This window comes from Salvelinus fontinalis, chromosome 1 (assembly GCF_029448725.1).
Source record: "Salvelinus fontinalis isolate EN_2023a chromosome 1, ASM2944872v1, whole genome shotgun sequence".
NCBI classification, from domain to species: domain Eukaryota; kingdom Metazoa; phylum Chordata; class Actinopteri; order Salmoniformes; family Salmonidae; genus Salvelinus; species Salvelinus fontinalis.
This window is the reverse complement of record NC_074665.1, coordinates 17,563,138-17,588,137: the sequence shown is the minus strand read 5'-3', so window position 1 is coordinate 17,588,137 and position 25,000 is coordinate 17,563,138. Positions and strand designations below refer to the sequence as shown.

Genomic DNA, 25,000 nt, shown 5'->3' with positions numbered 1-25,000 from the left:
AAATGTGTTCTAATAAACTAGAATTCTGCTCCATTAGGAGCATGTTGGTCTTGTTTGACACCAGTGCTGCTTTTCTACCTTTTCAAAATGGTGCCTCTTTCTTTCTTTCTTTATTTTCTTCTTACTTTCTTTTTTTCTTCAATATTTTTTTCAAATGACCAACACTTACTCCCTCCCTCTCTCTTTCCCCTTCCCTCTTCAATATCTATAGGAAAGCTCAGAGGTATACTTTTCCTTATTGCGTATGGCTATGTATGGCTATGAGCTTGAATGTATGGCTTAGAGCCTAAATGTATTGCTAAGAGCCTGAATGTATGGCTAAGAGCCTGAATGTATGGCTATGAGCCTGAATGTATGGGTATGAGCTTGAATGTATGGCTATGAGCCTGAATGTATGGCTAAGAGCCTGAATGTATGGCTAAGAGCCTGAATGTATGGCTAAGAGCCTGAATGTATAGCTATGAGCCTGAATGTATGGCTAAGAGCCTGAATGTATAGCTATGAGCCTGAATGTATGGCTAAGAGCCTGAATGTATGGCTAAGAGCCTGAATGTATGGCTATGAGCTTGAATGTATGGCTAAGAGCCTGAATGTATGGCTAAGAGCCTGAATGTATGGCTATGAGCCTGAATGTATGGCTAAGAGCCTGAATGTATAGCTATGAGCCTGAATGTATAGCTATGAGCCTGAATGTATGGCTAAGAGCCTGAATGTATGGCTAAGAGCCTGAATGTATGGCTAAGAGCCTGAATGTATGGCTATGAGCCTGAATGTATGGCTAAGAGCCTGAATGTATGGCTAAGAGCCTGAATGTATGGCTAAGAGCCTGAATGTATGGCTAAGAGCCTGAATGTATGGCTATGAGCCTGAATGTATGGCTATGAGCCTGAATGTATGACTATGAGCCTGAATGTATGGCTAAGAGCCTGAATGTATGGCTATGAGCCTGAATGTATGGCTAAGAGCCTGAATGTATGGCTAAGAGCCTGAATGTATGGCTAAGAGCCTGAATGTATGGCTATGAGCCTGAATGTATGGCTATGAGCCTGAATGTATGACTATGAGCCTGAATGTATGGCTAAGAGCCTGAATGTATGGCTAAGAGCCTGAATGTATGGCTAAGAGCTTGAATGTATGGCTATGAGCCTGAATGTATGGCTAAGAGCCTGAATGTATGGCTAAGAGCCTGAATGTATGGCTAAGAGCCTGAATGTATGGCTAAGAGCCTGAATGTATGGCTATGAGCTTGAATGTATGGCTAAGAGCCTGAATGTATGGCTAAGAGCCTGAATGTATGGCTATGAGCCTGAATGTATGGCTAAGAGCCTGAATGTATAGCTATGAGCCTGAATGTATAGCTATGAGCCTGAATGTATGGCTAAGAGCCTGAATGTATGGCTAAGAGCCTGAATGTATGGCTAAGAGCCTGAATGTATGGCTATGAGCCTGAATGTATGGCTAAGAGCCTGAATGTATGGCTAAGAGCCTGAATGTATGGCTAAGAGCCTGAATGTATGGCTAAGAGCCTGAATGTATGGCTATGAGCCTGAATGTATGGCTATGAGCCTGAATGTATGACTATGAGCCTGAATGTATGGCTAAGAGCCTGAATGTATGGCTATGAGCCTGAATGTATGGCTAAGAGCCTGAATGTATGGCTAAGAGCCTGAATGTATGGCTAAGAGCCTGAATGTATGGCTATGAGCCTGAATGTATGGCTATGAGCCTGAATGTATGACTATGAGCCTGAATGTATGGCTAAGAGCCTGAATGTATGGCTAAGAGCCTGAATGTATGGCTAAGAGCTTGAATGTATGGCTATGAGCCTGAATGTATGGCTAAGAGCCTGAATGTATGGCTAAGAGCCTGAATGTATGGCTAAGAGCCTGAATGTATGGCTAAGAGCCTGAATGTATGGCTATGAGCTTGAATGTATGGCTAAGAGCCTGAATGTATGGCTATGAGCTTTTCTGAATGGGTACAAACTAATAATTTAAAATACTGTATGTGTTCCAAATTGGAATGTGTCTTTGTTCATGTAGCTACACGCTTAGAAAAAAAGGTGCTATCTAGAACCTTTTGGTTCCAGGTAGAACCCTATTGGGTTCCATGTAGAACACTTTCCCCATAGTTTTCTACATGGAAACCAAAATAGTTCTACCTGGTACCAAAAAGGGTTCTCCTATGGGGACAGCCGAAGAACCCTTTTGGAACCCTTTTATCTAAGTGTGTACTGTACATGTATGTGAGGTGTTTGTGTGTGTGCGTATGTGCGTATGTGCATGCTTGTGTGCATGCGTGTGTGTGTGCATGCAGAAATGTAATGGCAGTCAGAGGGAGCTGACGTGGCCGTCATCTCAAAGTAAAGAGGCTTTCTGGAGCTGACTATCTGAAATGAGTTTCTCTGAAGAAGCGGAGGGGGGTGATTGTCTGTGGATGTGAGATAGGGGAGGGGGAGATAAAGAGCGAGGGGAGAGAGATATGTTAAGTCCTTAGATGTGTTGGGTCTATCTCCAAAGTGCCAGTCCCTACTCCAGTCAAACTTACTCTGACATCAGTGTGTGTGTGTGTGTGTGTGTGTGTGTGTGTGTGTGTGTGTGTGTGTGTGTGTGTGTGTGTGTGTGTGTGTGTGTGTGTGTGTGTGTGTGTGTGTGCGTGCGTGCGTGCGTGCGTGCGTGTGTGAAGTGTAGTGGATGTGGTTCAGGAACAAACTCTCGTGTCATGAACCTTGATGGAGACCAGTCCACCGCAATCTAATTTCTAGACTTTAGCTCCCAGTTTACAGTCTTGAGACGTGCCGATGATTTGGGTTGGATACTCAGTCAGTCAAGTATAGCTGTGGTTGGCTTGTGTAGGGGTGTGTGTGGGGGGGGGGGGGGGGGGGGGGGGTGTGGTTGGCTAGTGTGTGTGTGTGTGTGTGTGTGTGTGTGTGTGTGTGTGTGTGTGTGTGTGTGTGTGTGTGTGTGTGTGTGTTACAGAGAGGACAAGCTCTATTTCAGAAACCAGACACACATACACCTTTTTGGTTACTACATGATTCCACGTGTTATTTCATAGTTTTGATGTCTTCACTATTGATCTACAATGTAGAAAATAGTACAAATAAAGAACAAGCCCTGAAAGAGTTGGTGTGCCCAAACTTTTGACTGGTACTGTAAATAATAGTATTTTTTTCCTCATCAATCTACACACAATACCCCATAATGACATCACAATATCCAATAATGACATCACAATACCCCATAATGACAAACAAAAAACATTTTTTTATAAATGTTTGCAATTTTTTTATAGAAACAAAACAAAAATATCACATTTACATAAGTATTCAGACCCTTTACTCAGTACTTTGTTGAAGCACCTTTGGCAGCGATTACAGCCTTGAGTCTTCTTGGGTATGACTCTACAAGCTTGGCACACCTGGCTTTGGGGAGTTTCTCCCATTCTTCTCAGCAGATCCTCTCAAGCTCTGTCAGGTTGGATGGGGAGCGTTGCTGCACACCTATTTTCAGGTCTCTCCAGAGATGTTCCATCGGGTTCAAGTCCGGGCTCTTGCTGGGCCACTCAAGGACCTTCAGAGACTTATGCCGAAGCATAGATTATGGCAGGAGACAAGACCCTGCCATGGAAGCAGGCGGAGGCAGCGAAGGAGGATCAACGACAACACCGGGAGTCGGAAAGACGGAGGCCCGAGAGGCAGTCCCCCCCGACAAATTTGGGGGGGGGGACACATAGTGGTCGGCGGAGCCGAGGGGTGAACCAGAGCCAGTCAAGGAGTCGAGTGAAGAGCTCAACGCAAGATTCCGGAGAGAGGTGCTGGCGTTGAGAGCACTGCAGAGCGGGTGTGCTGAGGAGCGTGTCATCAGCCCGGTGCCACCTGTACCGGTCCCACGCATCAGGTCTCCAGTGCGCCTCCACAGTCCAGTACATCCTGTGCCTCCTCCCCGCACTCGCCCTGAGGAGCGTGTCATCAGCCCGGTGCCACCTGTACCGGTCCCACGCATCAGGTCTCCAGTGCGCCTCCACAGTCCAGTACATCCTGTGCCTCCTCCCCGCACTCGCCCTGAGGTGCGTGTCATCAGCCCGGTGCCACCTGTACCGGTCGCACACATCAGGTCTCCAGTGCGCCTCCACAGTCCAGTACATCCTGTGCCTCCTCCCCGCACTCGCCCTGAGGTGCGTGTCATCAGCCCGGTGCCACCTGTACCGGTCCCGCGCATCAGGCCTCCAGTGCGCCTCCACAGTCCAGAGCTTCCGGCGACAGTCCCCAGTCCAGAGCTTCCGGTGACAGTTCCCAGTCCAGAGCTTCCGGTGACAGTTCCCAGTCCAGAGCTTCCGGGGACAGTTCCCAGTCCAGAGCTTCCGGCGACAGTTCCCAATCCAGAGCTTCCGGCGACAGTTCCCAGTCCAGAGCTTCCGGGGACAGTTCCCAGTCCAGAGCTTCCGGTGACAGTTCCCAGTCCAGAGCTTCCGGGGACAGTTCCCAGTCCAGAGCTTCCGGCGACAGTTCCCAGTCCAGAGCTTCCGGCGACAGTTCCCAGTCCAGAGCTTCCGGCGACGTTTCACAGTCCGGAACCTCCAACGACGTTTCACAGTCCGGAACCTCCAACTACGGTCCACAGTCCGGAACCTCCAACGACGGTCCACAGTCCGGAAACTCCAACGACGGCCCACAGTCCGAACCCTTCTGAGACTGTCTGCGGTCCGGAACCTCCTAAGATGGTCTGCGGTCCGGAACCTCCTGAGACAGTCGGCGGTCCAGAGCCTTCAGCAGGGGTTCTCAGTCCAGCGACGGTCGGCGGTCCAGAGCCTCCAGCGACGGTCGGTGGTCCAGAGCCTCCAGCGACGGTCGGTGGTCCAGAGCCTTCAGCAGGAGTTCTCAGTCCAGAGCCTCCTGCGACGATCTACGGTCCGGTTCCTCCGGCGACGATCCACGGTCCGGTACCTCCGTGGAAGACCCACAGTCCGGTTCCTCTGGCAAGGATCCACAGCTTCCGGCAATGATCTCTGCACCAGAGCAGCCATGGAGGAAGACATCGTATCTGCGAGCGGAGTGGGTACTTCGCCCCGCACCGAAGCCGCCCCCGACGGTAGATGCCCACCCGGACCCTCCCCTATTTAGTCAGGTCCGCACCTTTGGGGGGTTTGGGTACTGTCACGCCCTGACCATAGAGAGCTGTTTATTCTCTGTTGGTCGGGGCGTGATAGTGACTAGGGTGGGTCATCTAGGTGTTTAATGGTTTATGTTGGCCTGGTATGGTTTCCAATCAGAGAGAGCTGTTTATCGTTGTCTCTGATTGGGGATCATATTTAGGCAGCCATTTCCCCTTTGTGTTTCGTGGGATCTTGTCTACAGTTAGTTGCCTGTGTGCACACCAGTAGCTTCATGTTTCGTTCAGTATTTTGTTGTTTTTGTTCGGTGTTCATTTAAATAAAAGAAAATGTACGCCTACAACACTGCACCTTGGTCCAAATCCTTACGACGATCGTGACACTTGGTGTTTCCAAACTTCGCCCATTTAAGAATGATGGAGGGCACTGTGTTCTTGGGGACCTGCAAAGCTGCAGAAATGTTTTGGTACCCTTCCCCAGATCTGTGCCTCGACACAATCCTGTCTTGGAGCTCTATGGACAGTTCCTTCGACCTCATGGCTTGGTTTTTGCTCTGACATGCACTCAACCGTGGGACCTTATATAGACGGTTGTGTGCCTTTCCAAATAATGTCCAATCAATTGAATTTACCAAAGGTGGACTATAATCAAGTTGTAGAAACATCTCAAAGATGATGAATGGAAACAGGATGCACCTGAGTTTCACAGCAAAGGGTCTGAATACTTATGTAAATAAAGTATTTATGTATTTTATTATTTAAAAAAATATTTTAAAAACTGTTTTCGCTTTGTCATTATGGGTTATTGTGTGTAGATTGCTGAGGATTTTTTTTTAACTCAATTTTAGAATAAGGCTGTAACGTAACAAAATGTGGAAAAAGTCAAGTGGTCTGAATACTTTCAAAAGGCACTGTATATTTTTAGATTTTATTTTATTTACAATATTAGCAAGGGTCAAGTGCCCAACCAATAGACCTTATTCACAAAGGGGTGCAGCATAATTCAGTTGTAACTAGGCCAGCTGAAGTAGACAGATCATTTATTATGAATACGTTGTGTTATTGATGCCCATTCCGGAGCTGTTTTCCGACTTTATCATCATTTCTTAACGACTTGCTTTAAGGGGTTTGTGTGTGTGTACGTGCTTGTGCGCCCTGGGATAAAACGGATCTTATCCAGCTTAAGACAAAACACTGGGCTCTAACTGGAGAGATTATCAGAGAGATTGTCAGAGCGAGCGAGAGAGAGAGCTGTAGGTGACAGACTAGACGATAGGTGTTAAGTAGTGTTAGAGGCTAGTGTGTACTCTATATTTGAATGGTTTCAGTTGTTAGGGGCTAGGCGCTAGGGTGTATATATAAAGGGTTTAGGGTGTAACTTAGTTAATAATAACTTAACGTAGGCGTGTGTTGGCATTTACACATGGTGTATGTGTGATGTGTAGGTTTGAGTGTACAAAACATTAAGAACACCTGCTATAGACATAGACTGACCAGATGAATCCAGGTGAAAGCTATGATGTCACCTGTTGTTTTCTGTCATGCTGTTTCTTCTATTACCGTAGTGTATTTCCGTATTGTTTTAGTGATTCACCATAGTGAAGGCGTAGACTCAGGTCTTCTGGGTCTCTGTGTTTTTGGTTGGATAGGATTCTCAATTTCTTTCAAAGGTTTTTGCATTCTTCATCGAACCATTTCTCGTGTTGTTAGTTTTTTTAGGGTTTCTGTTTGAATTTAAATGTGATATGTTAGCTGATAGTTCAAGTACAGTGTTCAGGCTTCCTGCTGCTCAGTTTACACCTTCACTTTTGCAGGGGAACATTCTATCCAGGAAGTTCTCTAGGAGGGATTTGTTGTTGGTCAATTGTTTTTGTGGTAGGTTTCTACACTACCCTCCTTCCATCTATGGCATTTCTTAAAAGCCAGCAGTTTGTTTGGCTTTGATGCCTCATGGTTGAGTATTGCTCTGTTCCAGTAGATGTGATTTTGCTGTGATCTGATAGGGGTGTCAGTGGGCTGACTGTGAATGCTCTGAGAGACTCTAGGTTGAGGTCGGTGATAAAGCAGTCTACAATACTACTGTCAAGAGATGTGCTATAGTTGTACATACCGTAGGAGTCCCCTTGAAGCCTACCATTGACTATATACGGAGTTGTGACCCGTTTTTGTTGGTTGTTTTGGCATAGTTATGTCTATGGAGGGATATTGGTGAGGGGGACCTCCAGGTGTTTGTCTCCCTGTGTGCTACGAGTGTCGGGTTCTTGACAAGTTCTGGCATTTACTGTAGGTCGCTACAAACTAGTACTATATGTCCCTGGACCTGGAAATGGTTGATCTCCTCTAGGGTGGAGAAGGTATCTCCCCCTCTCTGTCTCTCTACCTCGCTTCCTCCCGCTCTCGCTCTCTCTCTGCTTCTCTCTCCATCTCTTCCTCTCACTCTCTCTCTCTCTCTGCTTATCCCTCTCTCTCTCTCTCTCTCTGCTTCTCTCTCTCTCTCAGGTAGTGTTGTCAACCTGCTGTTTCTCTATCCTCCATTTTGATTTAGTACAGCTGTCCCTGATAATGTACTGTTCACTCAATCACTCTCTCTCACAGAAGCACACACACGCACCAGTGGAGGCTGCTGAGGGGAGGGTGGCTCATAATAATGTCTGGAACGGAGCAAATGGACTGGTGTCAAACGCATGGAAACCATGTGTTGATGTATTTGATACCATTCCACTAATTCCGCTCCAGTCATCACCACGTGCCCGTCCTCCCCAATTAAGGAGCCACCAACCTCCTGTGACACGCACACACATACAGCTGTAGCCTAATTGCACGGGGTTGCCATGGAAATGACAAATGAGTATGTGAGAGGCTGAGGAGAGGAAAGAGCAATTACATCAGCTGCAGTGTGTGATGTAATAGAATGGTGAACTGGCCCACAGATGTCCTGCTGTCTGATCTACTGACTGACTGGTTGCCTGACATCTAATGGTATGAATGTAAATTAGATCTACAATGTAATGGTGGTGAATGGGTGTGTGTGTTCATTGTATGAAATTGGTTCCTGTCACACTCAGCCCACACTCTCCCTCTCGCTCTCCCTCGCCACGGTAAAGACTCACCGCAGGCTCTGAGTTGGTAATAGCTTTCCTGACACAAATACACATAAATGTACACACACTCACACTCGCATGCTGTGAGGGAGGTAATTACCAGTGGCGTGTATTCGTGGATGCAGAGGGAAGCCAGGCTGTTTGACCAAATATTTGACCAATAAAAAAAATAAATCAAATAAATTATCTTTTGTCTCTCTGTGTTTTCATAACTTTCCTTCAATTCTGATCTAACCGTAAGTCAATATGTTGTGCCACTGGCCTGAGACGATTGACGTTCAATATGTAGCCTAGTAGGCTCACATTAGCTAGCAGGCTAACTTAGCTGGGTCATTGTTGCCTATGCGAGGAAGTCAGGCTAGCAAGCATTTTAGCTAGGTAGCCTTTGACAACAAAAAGTAAACGCGTGCTGAAAGACAGAGCCGACCATATTGCAAACATGAGAGAGAGGAGGATGGCATTGGCCTTCAGCTAGCCTACAAATAGGGTGAAGCCTTTTTTGTTTTACTTGCACACGCACACACACTGGCACGCATAATGGCACACACACTGGCACACACACTGGCACACCCACTGGCACACCCACTGGCACACATTGGCATGCATAATGGAACACACACTGGCACACACAATGGCACACACACTGGCACACACACTGGCACACACACTGGCACACACACTGGCACACACAATGGCACACACAATGGCACACACACTGGCACACACTGGCACACATAATGGGACACACACTGGCACACACAATGGCACACACAATGGCACACACACTGGCACACATAATGGCACACACTGGCACACCCACTGGCACACACACTGGCACACACACTGGCACACACACTGGCACACACACAGACACACACACTGGCACACATAATGGCACACACTGGCACACCCACTGGCACGCATAATGGCACACACAATGGAACACACACTGGCACACACAATGGCACACACACTGGCACACATAATGGCACACACACTGGCACACACTGGCACACCCACTGGTACACACTGGCACACATACTGGAACACACACTGGCACACATAATGGAACACACAATGGCACACACACTGGCACACATAATGGCACACACACTGGCACACACACAGACACACACACTGGCACACATAATGGCACACACTGGCACACCCACTGGCACGCATAATGGCACACACAATGGAACACACACTGGCACACACAATGGCACACACACTGGCACACATAATGGCACACACACTGGCACACACTGGCACACCCACTGGTACACACTGGCACACATACTGGAACACACACTGGCACACATAATGGAACACACAATGGCACACACACTGGCACACATAATGGCACACACACTGGCACACACACTGGTACACACTGGCACACATACTGGAACACACACTGGCACACACTGGCACACACTGGCACACATAATGGAACACATAATGGCACACACTGGCACACATAATGGAACACACAATGGCACACACACTGGCACGCATACTGGCACACATAATGGCACACCCACTGGCACACATAATGGCACACACTGGCACACACTGGCACACACACTGGCACACATAATGGCACACATAATGGCACACACTGGCACGCATAATGGCACACACTGGCACACATAATGGAACACACACTGGCATGCACACTGGCACACCCACTGGCACACACTGGCACACACACTGGCACACACAATGGCACACATAATGGCACACACACTGGCACGCATACTGGCACACATAATGGCACACCCACTGGCACACATAATGGCACACACACTGGCACACACTGGCACACACTGGCACACATAATGGCACACACACTGGTGTCACGAACCGGCTCAAAGCCCGTAACAAAAGGGAGACACGTGGAGATAAGAAGTAACAAAATATATATTTATTAAATAAAGAAACTATGTATAATATACAATGGTGTGTGTGTTCAGTAATCAGTAGTGTAAGTGAATGTTTTGCATGGATGAATGTGATAATGCAAGGTGTTGAAAGATGCTAAAACAAACAACCAAAAAACACAACCAAACGCAACAAAATCTATCAAAGTGTCTGTATGGAGAGAGTCTCCTTGATGAATGGGGAAGTGGTGATTTTATCCTGGGAGAGTGGGCCCAGGTGTTCCCCATGTAGCTGACGACCCTCCCAACTCCACCCACCGGCATCCTAATAGGGAAACAAGAGCAAGGAGAGAGAGAAAACGGTAGACAGAATGGGAGGGTCGTCACACTGGCACACACAATGGCACACACACTGGCATACATAATGGCACACACACTGGCATACATAATGGCACACACACTGGCATACATAATGGCACACACACTGGCATACATAATGGCACACACACTGGCATACATTTGATTATATTATGCTAAATTATATGGCATGGCTGGTTGCTGATAGGTACTTAAGAACACACACTCTCACACACACACACACACTCACACACACACACACACACACACACACACACACACACACTCACATCATTGTAAACTCTCTAAACTAGATGACAGATTTTATAATGACTGTTGAATGCATCAGAAAGCGAAGCATCACAACATATCCTGATGGTTTAATGTCAACCCACTCATGAATGATCCATCCAACTCATATCAGATTACTGGATGAGCAAACAAAGAGTAAGATAGAAACATGTCTCAGGTTATTAGGTTTCCATTTGACACCAACATTGCTGTTTACACATTTAACATTATGTCCATGATGTTATATTATAAATATTATAAAACACGAACAACATTGACTGGTCTCTGTTTCTCCCCACTTCTCTCCCCATCCCTCCATCCTTCCATCTAACCTCCCTCCCTCCCTCCAGCCCGTGAGGACTACTTAGCAACCTTTAAGGGGTCAGAGTATTTCTGCTATGACCTGTCTCCCAGCCCCATCCAGTCCTCTAGTGATGAGATCACCCTGAGCTTTAAGACCCTGCAGAGGAACGGCCTAATGCTCCACACGGGCAAATCAGCCGACTACGTCAACCTGGCCTTAAAGAACGGAGCCGTGTCACTGGTCATCAACCTGGGGTCCGGGGCCTTCGAGGCCCTGGTGGAGCCGGTTAACGGGAAGTTTAACGATAACTCCTGGCACGATGTCAAGGTCACACGCAACCTGAGACAGGTAACCTGGCAACGGCAGGGGAGGGGCGAGATGGAGAGGGGGTTATAGAAAGAGGGGGTTATAGAGAGAGGGGGGGTTATAGAGAGAGGGGGTTATAGAAAGAGGGGGTTATAGAAAGAGGGGGTTTTAGAGAGAGGGGGTTATAGAGAGGGGTTATAGAGAGAGGGGGGGTTATAGAGATGGAGGGTTATAGAGAGAGGGGGTTATAGAGAGAGGGGGTTATAGAGAGAAAGAGGGGGTTATAGAGAGAGGGGGGGTTATAGAGAGGGGGGTTATAGAACAAGGGGGTTATAGAACGAGGGGGTTATAGAGAGAGGGGGGTTACAGAGAGAGGGGTTATAGAGAGAGGGGGTTATAGAAAGAGGGGGTTATAGAGAGAGGGGGTTATAGAAAGAGGGGGGTTATAGAGAGAGGGGGTTATAGAAAGAGGGGTTTATAGAAAGAGGGGGTTATAGACAGGGGGTTATAGAGGGGAGGGGGTATAGAAAGAAGGGGTTATAGAGAGAGGGGGGTTATAGAAAGAGGGGGTTATAGAGAGAGGGGGGTTACAGAGAGAGGGGGTTATAGAAAGAAGGGGTTATAGATAGAGAGGGGGGGTTATAGAGAGAGGGGGTTATAGAGAGGGGGGTTTATAGAAAGAGGGGGTTATAGAGAGAGGGGGAAAGAGATAGAGGGTGTGTGCATGAGAGAGAAAGAGGGTTTATTTGTCTTAAACTCACTGTGTGTGTGTGTGTGTGTGTGTGTGTGTGTGTGTGTGTGTGTGTGTGTGTGTGTGTGTGTGTGTGTGTGTGTGTGTGTGTGTGTGTGTGTGTGTGTGTGTGTGTGTGTGTGTGTGTGTGTGTGTGTGTGTGTGTATTAGCATCAGGGCTGGGGGCACTATGGTTCTGCTAACTGTAGTCTTCTGCTGTTTGCCTGTGTGTACCAACCACTAACTACTAACTGTACTTACTAACCTGCTAGTAATACTAACTAACCTCCATCCATGGAATGTGTCATACTACTAACCTGTTGCCTTCTCCTAGCCTTCTCCACACCTCTCTAACCTCCACTGGCCTTCTACCTTTTCGTTGTCCTTTACGGATGCTGTTCTGTTCACACTTGTTGCTCTCCTTCCTCCCCCTCTCCACAAAGCACTCAGGCATTGGACACGCTATGGTAAACAAACTCCATTGTTTGGTAGATATAACTCTAATCCTTTCCTAGTTTCGGTTACTGTGTTATTTTTTGAGCCGTAGAACAACTAAAACTATACTAGAACAGGATGATGGCGGTTGGTATTCTCGGCTTAACACTCCCCTCCTCCTAGCCCCGCTATTTTTTTCTACCTTTCCTTTGACCTTTTTCCGACGATCACTCCATCTCCCCGTTGTTGACATGTAGGCGTGTCCTGATTGGCTCATTCCTCAGCTGCACGCGATTGGCCGCTCCCCCTGCATGGTGCAACTTCAGGTCCTGCCTCTCTGATTTGTCCATTAAACACAGAGACAGAGGCCAACCTCCCTCCCTCCCCCCTTTTTTAATTTTCTCCTATTCTTTTTCTCCATTCCTCTGCATGCTGTCCATCCTGCTGCTGAGCCCAGGCTCTCCTGTTGTTGTTTGTTTTCTCCTTCCTATCTTCCTCTTGGTGTTGACTGCATGCAGCGAGAGCCGGCTGCATGTGTGTGGAATGACTAACCCATTTAACTGTGTGTGTCAGTGTGTGTGTCAGTGTGTGTGTCAGTGTGTGTGTCACATCATTCAGACCTGCTAATCTGACTAACTCCCCACACACACTCTAACCCACAACCCCTACCCCTGACACCCTCAACACTATCATCACTACTAGCATCATGTGTATCACTAAACTCAACATCACTAACACCATTTACTATCAGAATATTAACTAATACCTAATACACTAACAGATTGTGGCTGCTGAGCCTCAACATATGCCTGAATAATCTGATTAGCTACTTATGCTAATGCTATATAGCCAGGGTAATCCTGGTTAGCTACTTATGCTAATGCTATATAGCCAGGGTAATCCTGGTTAGCTACTTATGCTAATGCTATATAGCCAGGGTAATCCTGGTTAGCTACTTATGCTAATGCTATATAGCCAGGGTAATCCTGGTTAGCTACTTATGCTATTGATATATAGCCAGGGTAATCCTGTTTTGCTACTTATGATGAAGCTATATAGCCAGGGTAATCCTGATTAGGTACTTATGCTAATGATATATAGCCTGGGTAATCTAGGTTAAGTACTTATGCTAATGCTATAAAGCCAGGGTAATCCTCGTTAGCTACTGATGCTAAAGCTAGCTACACATGCTACTGTAATCTACTCGGTGGGTTAGCCATTGTTGCTAATGAACTAGTCAACATCAAGCTTGTTTGCGTTTTATAGAACCAATGTTATTCCTTTGGTTGTTCTCATGGCATGTGTTTCTAGCTCCAACAGTGCAGTAGTACCTAGCAATAATAACAACATATACAAATAAACTATACACACATCATCCAGAAATGTTTTAAACAAAAAACTAAATTAAGAAGTATCAGAACGAGCAATATCAGAGTCCGGAATATAAATATATATGTATATGAAGGTGTATAGACATTATAGACAGTACATTAATATAAAAGGTGTGTACAGCAGTAGTTATATAGGATGAGCCATGACTAGAATACAGTATATACATACAGTGCCTTCGAGAAAGTATTTATACCCCTTGACTTATTCCACATTGAAAATCTGTGGAAAGACTTGAAAATTGTTGTTCACTGCCAAAGAATGGGAGAAAATCATCGCCATATCCAAAGCTGATACAGACATGCCCAAGACGACTCAAAGCTGTAATCGCCACCAAAGGTGCTTCTACAAGGTATTGACTCAAGGATGTGAATAGTTAAGGATGTGAATAGTTATGTATTTAATTTTCAAAAAATGTGACAACATTTCTAAAAACCTGTTTGAGAGAAAAAATCTATTTAATCCATTTTGAATTCAGGCTGTAAAAGAACCAAATGTGGACTAAATCAAGGGGTATGAATACTTTCTGAAGGCACTGTGTAAAGTGGGTGGAACAGTATGTAAACATTATTAAAATGACCAGTGTTCAATGACTATGTACATACAGTAGGGTAGCAGTCTCTAAGTTGCAGGGTAGAGTATCAGGTGGTTCAACAGGACATTTTAGGTAGCTTCACTATTAGCTAGATATTTTAAATTAGGAACTTATCTTGAAAGATTGTTGGACTGCAGCCTTTAGCCCAATCAAGGGACTCGAACTTGAGTTTAAAGGACACAGACTTGGACTCAGATTTGTATTTGTTCTGCCTGCAGGACAGATCTGCTGCCCTGAGAACAGAGTTGGTTCCATAATACTCTAACAAGCCCAAACCACCTCATCACACAGACAGGAAACAGGTCCAAACACGCTAGACCAATTAAAATAACAGAAAAACACAGTTAGACCAATCAAATCACACAAACCAAACAACAGATAGACCAATCAAATCACAGACCAGTCCAATACAACTGACCAATCAATCCAATCAACTGACCAACCAACCACAGCCAAGACCAGACCACCTCCCCAGAACCAAGTCAGTAAGGGGGCAGACTAATTTGTCAGGCTAGCGCATAGCGCTGCGTTTGGTGTGAGTATAGCGTGCCCTTTCCCTGTGCTTTGTTGCATAGGTGACCATCTCTGTGGACGGCATCTTGACCACTACGGGCTACACCCAGGAAGACTACACCATGTTGGGCTCAGACGATTTCTTCTACGTGGGTGGAAGTCCCAGTACTGCTGACCTCCCTGGATCTCCTGTTAGCAACAACTTCATGGGCTGCCTTAAAGAGGTGGGGTGTACACACACACACACACACACTAACCCACTCGTACTCATCTATACATTATGCACACATGCATAGACACGTCTACATATGCGCACATCACAGTCGCATACAGAGCTAGGCCTACAGGTTTATCCACAGGTTCATGATCTCATACAGTGTATGATGGTAATAATGTACACAGATACACACACATCTCATACAGTATATACGGTAATAATGTACACACATCTCATACAGTATATACAGTAATAATGTATACAGAGACACACACATCTCATACAGTATATATGGTAATAATGTACACAGATACACACACATCTCATACAGTATATACGGTAATAATGTACACAGATACACACACACATCTCATACAGTATATACAGTAGTAATGTACACAGATACACACACATCTCATACAGTATATATGGTAATAATGTACACAGAGACACACACACATCTCATACAGTATATACGGTAATAATGTTAATAATGTAAACACAGAGAGATGCACACACATCTCATACAGTATATACGGTAGTAATGTACACAGATACACACACATCTCATACAGTATATACGGTAATAATGTACACAGATAAACACACATCTCATACAGTATATACGGTAATAATGTACACAGATACACACACATCTCATACAGTATATATGGTAATAATGTACACAGAGAGATGCACACACATCTCATACAGTATATACGGTAATAATGTACACAGATACACACACATCTCATACAGTATATATGGTAATAATGTACACAGAGACACACACACATCTCATACAGTATATATGGTAATAATGTAAACACAGAGAGATGCACACACATCTCATACAGTGTATACGGTAATAATGTACACAGATACACACACATCTCATACAGTATATATGGTAATAATGTACACAGAGACACACACATCTCATACAGTATATACGGTAATAATGTACACAGATACACACATCTCATACAGTATATACGGTAATAATGTACACAGATACACACACATCTCATACAGTATATATGGTAATAATGTACACAGAGACACACACATCTCATACAGTGTATACGGTAATAATGTACACAGATACACACACATCTCATACAGTATATACGGTAATAATGTACACAGATACACACACATCTCATACAGTGTATACGATAATAACGTACACAGGGAGATGCAAACACATCTCATACAGTATATACGGTAATAATGTACACAGATACGCACACATCTCATACAGTATATACAGTAATAATGTACACAGATACACACACATCTCATACAGTGTATACGGTAATAATGTACACAGATACACACACATCTCATACAGTATATACGGTAATAATGTACACAGATACACACACATCTCATACAGTGTATACGGTAATAACGTACACAGGGAGATGCACACACATCTCATACAGTATATACGGTAATAATGTACACACAGAGACACTGTCACAAGCCGGCTCATAGCCTGTGACAAAAATGAGGGGACACGAACAACAGGTATAGGCCAATTAAAAGTGTTCTTTATTATAAACAAACTATTAACTTAAACTAAGAAAAAGGAATGAGGTGTGGAAGTATCATGATGTAAGGTGTATGTAAAGTGCATGGATGCGTGAATATGTGTGTGTGAACATGACTGAGTGAAAACTATGCAAAACTACAAAGGAACAAACAAATCATAAGCATACCTGGAGGAGCAGAGAGAGGGAGAGACAGAGAGAGAGAGGGGGAGGTGATTAGTAAGCAGTTTTATAGCTGTGACAACACACACATCTCATACAGTAAATACGGTAATAATGTGCACAGAGAGATGTACACACATCTCATACAGTATATACGGTAATAAGACACACAGAGAGATGCACACACACATTTGGCAGTGGCACACGCACCCACTCTCCCTCTGCAGGCTTCAGTATCAGAGAGAATCAGTGATGAGTGTTGCTGAGGTAGCAGACGCAGCGCTAAGCGCTAACATGCTAATTGGCTCTGCCACCGAGACCCTCTATCCATCCGCTCTGCTCCGAATGCGCCAACGGCACACACACACACACAAACACACACACACACACACACACACACACACACACACAGACACACACAAACAAACAGACAGATGATTTGCCAACGGTGATATCATTAGTAGTGTGTGTGTGTGTGCGTGCGTGCGTGCATACGTGCGTTCGTTCGCTCATGTGCGCGCAGTTGATTGGGACTGATGGTGTTGTAGGCATGCTGCTGTCATTTACATATCTAATGTGATCATATGCTAATCCATGGGAAATAATTAAGATGTACGACGGAATACACTCGCATGACTGATCATCAGCCCTGTACAATATTTAATGCGCACCAACACACAAACTTATGCACGTACACACACACACATACACACATAAAAGGCTGCATCTCATTAGTTCTTCCTCTCCTCATGTCCTCTCTTCCTCTCCTCACCTCATTTCCCCTCATCTCCTCTCCTTCATCTAGACTGGTATTGAAACACAGGTTTGGTGGAAGCAACATGACAGTGATAACTGAGGCTTTGCTTTCTTCTGTGACTGAAGGAGAGGAGACAAGGAGAGTGGAGATACAAGACTATTCATTTGCACTCTTGCTCCCAACCTTAATAACCTCTTTCCCTGACCCCTGCCCTGACCCCTCAACCCTGACCTCTAGGTGGTGTATAAGAACAATGATGTACGGTTGGAGCTGTCTCGGCTGGCTAAGCAGGGAGATGCTAAGATGAAGGTAATATACACCATCGTTTCTTATTGGCTGGTCTCAAATCACATCCTAACCCTTAAGTAGTCCATTGCAACACATCCCTATTACTCAGTGTTTCACTTTATTTTATTGTTTCAATTTGATGTGTGGCATTTTAAACATTTGATTTGATTCGATTTGACAACAGGTGCCTGAAGAAAATAAGTAACATACTAAATAAAGAATAAATCATTGAGAGGAACAAACTGACTTAACAAACTTTCCCATCCATCAGGTGAGCGGTATAGTGGCGTTTAAGTGTGAGAGCGTGGCGACCCTCGATCCCGTGACCTTTGACACCCCAGAATCGTTTGTGGCATTGAGCAAGTGGAGCGCCAAGAAGGCGGGGTCAATCTCCTTTGACTTTAGAACGACAGAACCCAACGGACTGATGCTCTTCAGCCACGGGAAACCACGGCAACAGCAACGCAAAGACCCCCGCACACCCCCCACCCTAAAGGTAAGGAGACACACACGCTGACCAAGCACACATTGGATGTTTCTCAATATGCGTACTACCGTGCTTCACACTCTCATGCGCCGAGTGCATTCTCCAAGGACGTTCTCTTGATTACGTTCTTATGAGGACGAGAGTGTGGAGAACACATAAAAACTTCCATTTGAGAAGGACTCCTCCCCCTACTGTATTACCTCACGCTGCACCTCCCCATTCACTGAACCTTCTTCCAACCAGGACAATGACAACAATAGAGACCAAACAAGATGTACACAAATGTCACGCCCTGGCCTTAGTATTCTTTGTTTTCTTTATTATTTTAGTTAGGTCAGGGTGTGACATGGGGAATGTTTGTGTTTTGTTGGTTTTGGGTGTTTCTATGGTAAAGGGGTTGTTGGGTGTAGTATATGGGTTTGTGTTGAGTACATGTGTCTAGCGTTGTCTATGTATGTTTAGTTGTCTAGGAGAGTCTATGGTTACCTGTCACGCCCTGGCCTTAGTATTCTTTGTTTTCTTTATTATTTTAGTTAGGTCAGGGTGTGACATGGGGAATGTTTATGTTTTGTTAGTTTTGGGTGTTTATATGGTAAAGGGGTTATGGGGTGTAGTATATGGTTTTGTGTTGAGTGTAGATGTCTAGCGTTGTCTATGTATGTTTAGTTGTCTAGGAGAGTCTATGGTTACCTGAATGAGTTCCCAATTAGAGACAGCTGATTTCGGTTGTCTCTGATTGGGAGCCTTATTTAGGGTAGCCATAGGCTCTCATTGGTTGTGAGTAATTGTCTATGTAGAACGTTTGTAGCCTGTATGTATGTGCACAACGTTTGTAGCTTCACGGTCGTTTTGTTGTTTTGTTATTTTGTTTAAGTGTTTCGTGTTTATTGTTTGTCATCTTTTAAAATAAAAGAAGATGGCTTATTTTCCAACTGCTGCATTTTGGTCCGTCAATCCGCCACACGATCGTGACAGAATTACTCACCATAGGACCAAGCGGCATGGAAGGCGGCAACAGGACCTACCTACACAGGATTTCTGGAGATGGGAGGACGAATTGGAAGGAAAGGGACCTTGGGATCAACCTGGAGAATATCGCCTCCCTCGTGAAGAGCTGGAGGCAGCGAAAGCCGAGAGGAGGCGATATGAGGAGGCAGCACGGAAGCAAGGCTGGAGACCCGTGAGTAATACCCAAAAATTTCTTGGGGAGGGGCTCATGGGGAATGTGGCGAGTCCAGATGGGAGAACTGCGTCAACTTCCCGTGCTTCCCGTGCTTCCTCTAAGAGGGAACCTGAGCCAGTCGGGCTGAGATTGGAGGGGAGCAATGGGAATGATGCAGAGACTGTTAAGGATTTATTGGGGAGGTTGGAAGAGAGTGAAATGAGGGAGCTGCTGTGTTGGTGCGTGAGGCACAAGATCCACCCGACAGAGCGTGTGCGGGATGTGAGGTTACCTGAGTCAGCTCTCCATGCTCGTCCTGATGTGCGTGCTAACCGTCTGGAAAGGACAGTCCCACGAACCAGGCCTCCTGTACGCCTCCCTAGTCCTGCACCTCCTATATTAGCCCTATGTACTAACTCTCCTGTGACGGTTCCCAGCCCAGTACAACCAGTGCCTCCTCCACGCACTAGCCTTATGGTGCGTGTCTCCAGCCCTTTACCACCAGTGCCTAAATTACGCACCAAGCCTCCTGTGTGTACCCAGAGTCCTGTGCGTCCTGTTGCTGCTCCCCGCATTAGCCCTGAGATGCGTGTCCCCAGTCCGGTACCACCAGTTCCGGCCCCACGCACTAGGCCTAATATGCGTCCCCAGGGTCCAGTATGCCCTGTTCCTGCTCCCCGCACTAGCCCTGAGATGCGTGTCCCCAGCCCGGTACCACCAGTTCCGGCACCACGCACTAGGCCTAATGTGCGCTCCCAGGGTCCAGTATGCCCTGTTCCTTCTCCCCGCACTAGCCCTGAGATGCGTGTCCCCAGCCCGGTGCCACCAGTCCCGGCACCACGCACCAGGCCTACAGTGCGCCTCAGCCGGCAGGAGTCTGCCGTCTGCACAGCGATGACTGAACTGCCCGTCTCCCCAGCGCCATCTGAGCCATCCGTCTCCCCAGCGCCATCTGAGCCATCCGTCTCCCCAGCGCCATCTGAGCCATCCGTCTCCCCAGCGCCATCTGAGCCATCCGTCTGCCATGAGCCTGCAAAGCCGCCCGTCTGCCATGAGCCTGCAAAGCCGCCCGTCTGCCATGAGCCTACTGAGCCGCCAGCCAGACAGGAGCCGCTAGAGCCGCCAGCCAGACAGGAGCCGCTAGAGCCGTCCGTCAGACAGGATCTGCCAGAGCCGCCAACCAGACAGGATCTACCAGAGCCGCCAACCAGACAGGATCTGCCAGAGCCGCCAACCAGACAGGATCTGCCAGAGCCGCCAACCAGACAGGAGCAGCCAGATCAGTCAGCCAGCCATGAGCAGCCAGATCCGTCAGCTAGCCATGAGCAGCCAGATCCGTCAGCTAGCCATGAGCAGCCAGATCCGTCAGCTAGCCATGAGCAGCCAGATCCGTCAGCTAGCCATGAGCAGCCAGATCCGTCAGCTAGCCATGAGCAGCCAGATCCGTCAGCTAGCCATGAGCAGCCAGATCCGTCAGCTAGCCATGAGCAGCCAGATCCGTCAGCTAGCCATGAGCAGCCAGATCCGTCAGCTAGCCATGAGCAGCCAGATCCGTCAGCTAGCCATGAGCAGCCAGATCCGTCAGCTAGCCATGAGCAGCCAGATCCGTCAGCTAGCCATGAGCAGCCAGATCCGTCAGCTAGCCATGAGCAGCCAGATCCGTCAGCCAGCCATGAGCAGCCAGATCAGTCAGCCAGCCATGAGCAGCCAGATCAGTCAGCCAGCCATGAGCAGCCAGATCCGTTAGCCAGCCATGAGCAGCCAGATCTGTCAGCCAGCCATGGGCCGTCCCTCAGTCCGGAGCTGCAGTCCCTCAGTCCGGAGCTGCAGTCCCTCAGTCCGGAGCTGCCATTCCTCAGTCCGGTGCTGCCCCTTACCCTGGTGCTGCCCCTTACCCTGGTGCTGCCCCTTACCCTGGTGTTGCCTCTTACCCTGGTACTGCCCCTGACCCTGGTACTGCCCCTTACCCTGGTACTGGCCCTTAGTCCGGAACTCCCCCTTAATGCAATGGGATTAATGTGGAGAGGGGTCATTTTGAAGAAGCTAAGGAGGTGGTTAGGGACTGTGGTGAAGTGGGGACCACGACCAGAGCCGGAGCCGCCACCGTGGAGGGAAGCCCACCCAGACCCTCCCCTAGACTGTGTATGGTGCGCCCGGAGTTCGCGCCTCAAGGGGGGGGTTATGTCACGCCCTGGCCTTAGTATTCTTTGTTTTCTTTATTATTTTAGTTAGGTCAGGGTGTGACATGGGGAATGTTTATGTTTTGTTAGTTTTGGGTGTTTATATGGTAAAGGGGTTATGGGGTGTAGTATATGGTTTTGTGTTGAGTGTAGATGTCTAGCGTTGTCTATGTATGTTTAGTTGTCTAGGAGAGTCTATGGTTACCTGAATGAGTTCCCAATTAGAGACAGCTGATTTCGGTTGTCTCTGATTGGGAGCCTTATTTAGGGTAGCCATAGGCTCTCATTGGTTGTGAGTAATTGTCTATGTAGAACGTTTGTAGCCTGTATGTATGTGCACAACGTTTGTAGCTTCACGGTCGTTTTGTTGTTTTGTTATTTTGTTTAAGTGTTTCGTGTTTATTGTTTGTCATCTTTTAAAATAAAAGAAGATGGCTTATTTTCCAACTGCTGCATTTTGGTCCGTCAATCCGCCACACGATCGTGACATTACCTGAATGAGTTCCCAATTAGAGACAGCTGATTTCGGTTGTCTCTGATTGGGAGCCTTATTTAGGGTAGCCATAGGCTTTCATTTGTTGTGAGTAGTTGTCTATGTGATACGTTTGTAGCCAGTGTGTGCACATCGTTGTTTAGCTTCACGATCGTTTTCTTGTTTTGTTTAGTGTTTAAGTGTTTTTGTTTCGTTTGCCTTCTTCGTTAATAAAAAGGAGATGGCTTATTTTCCTAAAGCTGCGTTTTGGTCCGTCAATCCTCCACACGATCGTGACAACAAAGCAAACGTTTTACTTCATAACTATCAGCTATCTATATGTGAATCGTAATAATGTACCTAACCAGATAGTTTAACGGGCAAAAATGACCTAAAACAAATGTTATGCAAGGTAGATGTCAATTCTTTGTCTGTAGCTAGCTAGCTAACAAATATTAGTGGCTCTTTGGCTAACTAACAGTAGTAGCTAGCCAGCTAACCCTACTGACTTACTATGGGCTAGTGGATATTTATTACTGTATTAAGATCAAATATTATAGTCAGGCAACATATGAGATGTCAATAGGCAACATTTCATTCCAAAGTCAGAGTAAATTTAATTTTGCTTGAACTCAAATAATGGCGCCATTGATTTCAATAAATTGTACGTAATTCTTTACTTGGTTGCATCATACCTGTGCATGCTTTCCGTTGAAGCTTGCATCGATGCATGCTACAGTCCGTTGAAGCTTGCATCGATGCATGCTTCAGAATATGTACAAACAGAGTACGCAGTACGCATTCATGAAGTGCAATCCGTGCTCCGTTTCGCATACTTTGATTTGGACTCGTACTCCGACCCTCCCATGCGCCAATTTGCGTACTCAGAGCACGGTAGCATGCGTTTTGAGGAACATTGACTATACACACGACCCTCGCATCCACCCCACCCCAAAGGTCGACACAAACACACACACATTCATATTATATTAATGCTTATACTGGTGTTGATGTTTATACTGGTGTTGATGTTGATGTTTATACTGGTGTTGATGTTTATACTGGTGTTGATGTTTATACTGGTGTTGGTGTTGATGTTTATACTGGTGTTGATGTTTATACTGGTGTTGATGTTTATACTGGTGTTGGTGTTGATGTTTATACTGGTGTTGGTGTTGATGTTTATACTGGTGTTGGTGTTGATGTTTATACTGGTGTTGATGTTTATACTGGTGTTGGTGTTGATGTTTATACTGGTGTTGATGTTTATACTGGTGTTGATGTTTATACTGATGTTGATGTTTATACTGATGTTGATGTTTATACTGGTGTTGATGTTTATACTGGTGTTGGTGTTGATGTTGATGTTTATACTGATGTTGATGTTGATGTTTATTGGTGTTGGTGTTGGTGTTGATGTTTATACGGATGTTGATGTTTATACTGGTGTTGATGTTTACTGGTGTTGGTGTTGATGTTTATACGGGTGTTGATGTTGTTTATACTGGTGTTGATGTTTACTGGTGTTGATGTTGATGTTTACTGGTGTTGGTGTTGATGTTTATACTGGTGTTGGTGTTGATGTTTATACGAGTGTTGATGTTGTTTATACTGGTTTTGATGTTTATACTGGTGTTGGTGTTTGTACGGGTGTTGATGTTGATATTTATACTGGTGTTGGTGTTTGTACGGGTGTTGATGTTGATGTTTATACTGGTGTTGTTTTTTATGTTTATACTGGTGTTGATGTTTATACTGTTGTTGATGTTTATACTGGTGTGGATGTTTATACTGTTGTTGATGTTTATACTGTTGTTGATGTTTATACTGGTGTTGATGTTTATACTGGTGTTGATGTTTATACTGGTGTTGATGTTTATACTGGTGTTGGTGTTGATGTTTATACTGGTGTTGGTGTTGATGTTTATACTGGTGTTGATGTTTATACTGGTGTTGGTGTTGATGTTTATACTGGTGTTGATGTTTATACTGGTGTTGATGTTTATACTGGTGTTGGTGTTGATGTTTATACTGGTGTTGGTGTTGATGTTTATACTGGTGTTGGTGTTGATGTTTATACTGGTGTTGATGTTTATACTGGTGTTGATGTTTATACTGGTGTTGATGTTGATGTTTATACTGGTGTTGATGTTGATGTTTATACTGGTGTTGATGTTGATACTGGTGTTGGTGTTGATGTTGATACTGGTGTTGGTGTTGATACTGGTGTTGGTGTTGATACTGGTGTTGGTGTTGATGTTTATACTGTTGTTGTTGATGTTGATGTTTATACTGGTGTTGATGTTGATGTTTATACTGGTGTTGATGTTTATACTGGTGTTGATGTTTATACTGGTGTTGGTGTTGATGTTTATACTGGTGTTGATGTTTATACTGGTGTTGGTGTTGATGTTTATACTGGTGTTGATGTTTATACTGGTGTTGATGTTGATGTTGTTTATACTGGTGTTGATGTTGATGTTTATACTGGTGTTGATGTTTATACTGGTGTTGGTGTTGATGTTTATACTGGTGTTGATGTTTATACTGGTGTTGGTGTTGATGTTTATACTGGTGTTGATGTTTATACTGGTGTTGATGTTGATGTTGTTTATACTGGTGTTGATGTTGATGTTTATACTGGTGTTGATGTTGATGTTTATACTGGTGTTGATGTTGATGTTTATACTGGTGTTGATGTTGA

General features: G+C 45.6%; 1 protein-coding gene across 26 annotated transcripts in view; it reads left to right on the top strand.

Moving 5' to 3' along the window:
• Nucleotides 1-25,000, top strand: part of LOC129825963 (neurexin-1a-like) — a 100,613-nt gene that overhangs the window by 36,602 nt on the left and 39,011 nt on the right. For 17 of the 26 annotated variants that reach the window (XM_055886525.1, XM_055886616.1, XM_055886438.1 and 14 more), the window contains 5 exons: nt 11,094-11,395; nt 12,527-12,550; nt 15,078-15,239; nt 17,945-18,016; nt 18,267-18,491. In XM_055886525.1, coding sequence (XP_055742500.1) covers nt 11,094-11,395; nt 12,527-12,550; nt 15,078-15,239; nt 17,945-18,016; nt 18,267-18,491 — 785 coding nt within the window. Of the gene's footprint in view, nt 224-11,093; nt 11,396-12,526; nt 12,551-15,077; nt 15,240-17,944; nt 18,017-18,266; nt 18,492-25,000 lie in introns of all 26 variants that reach the window. The other 9 variants (XM_055887924.1, XM_055887644.1, XM_055887916.1 and 6 more) reach the window with 2 other exon arrangements.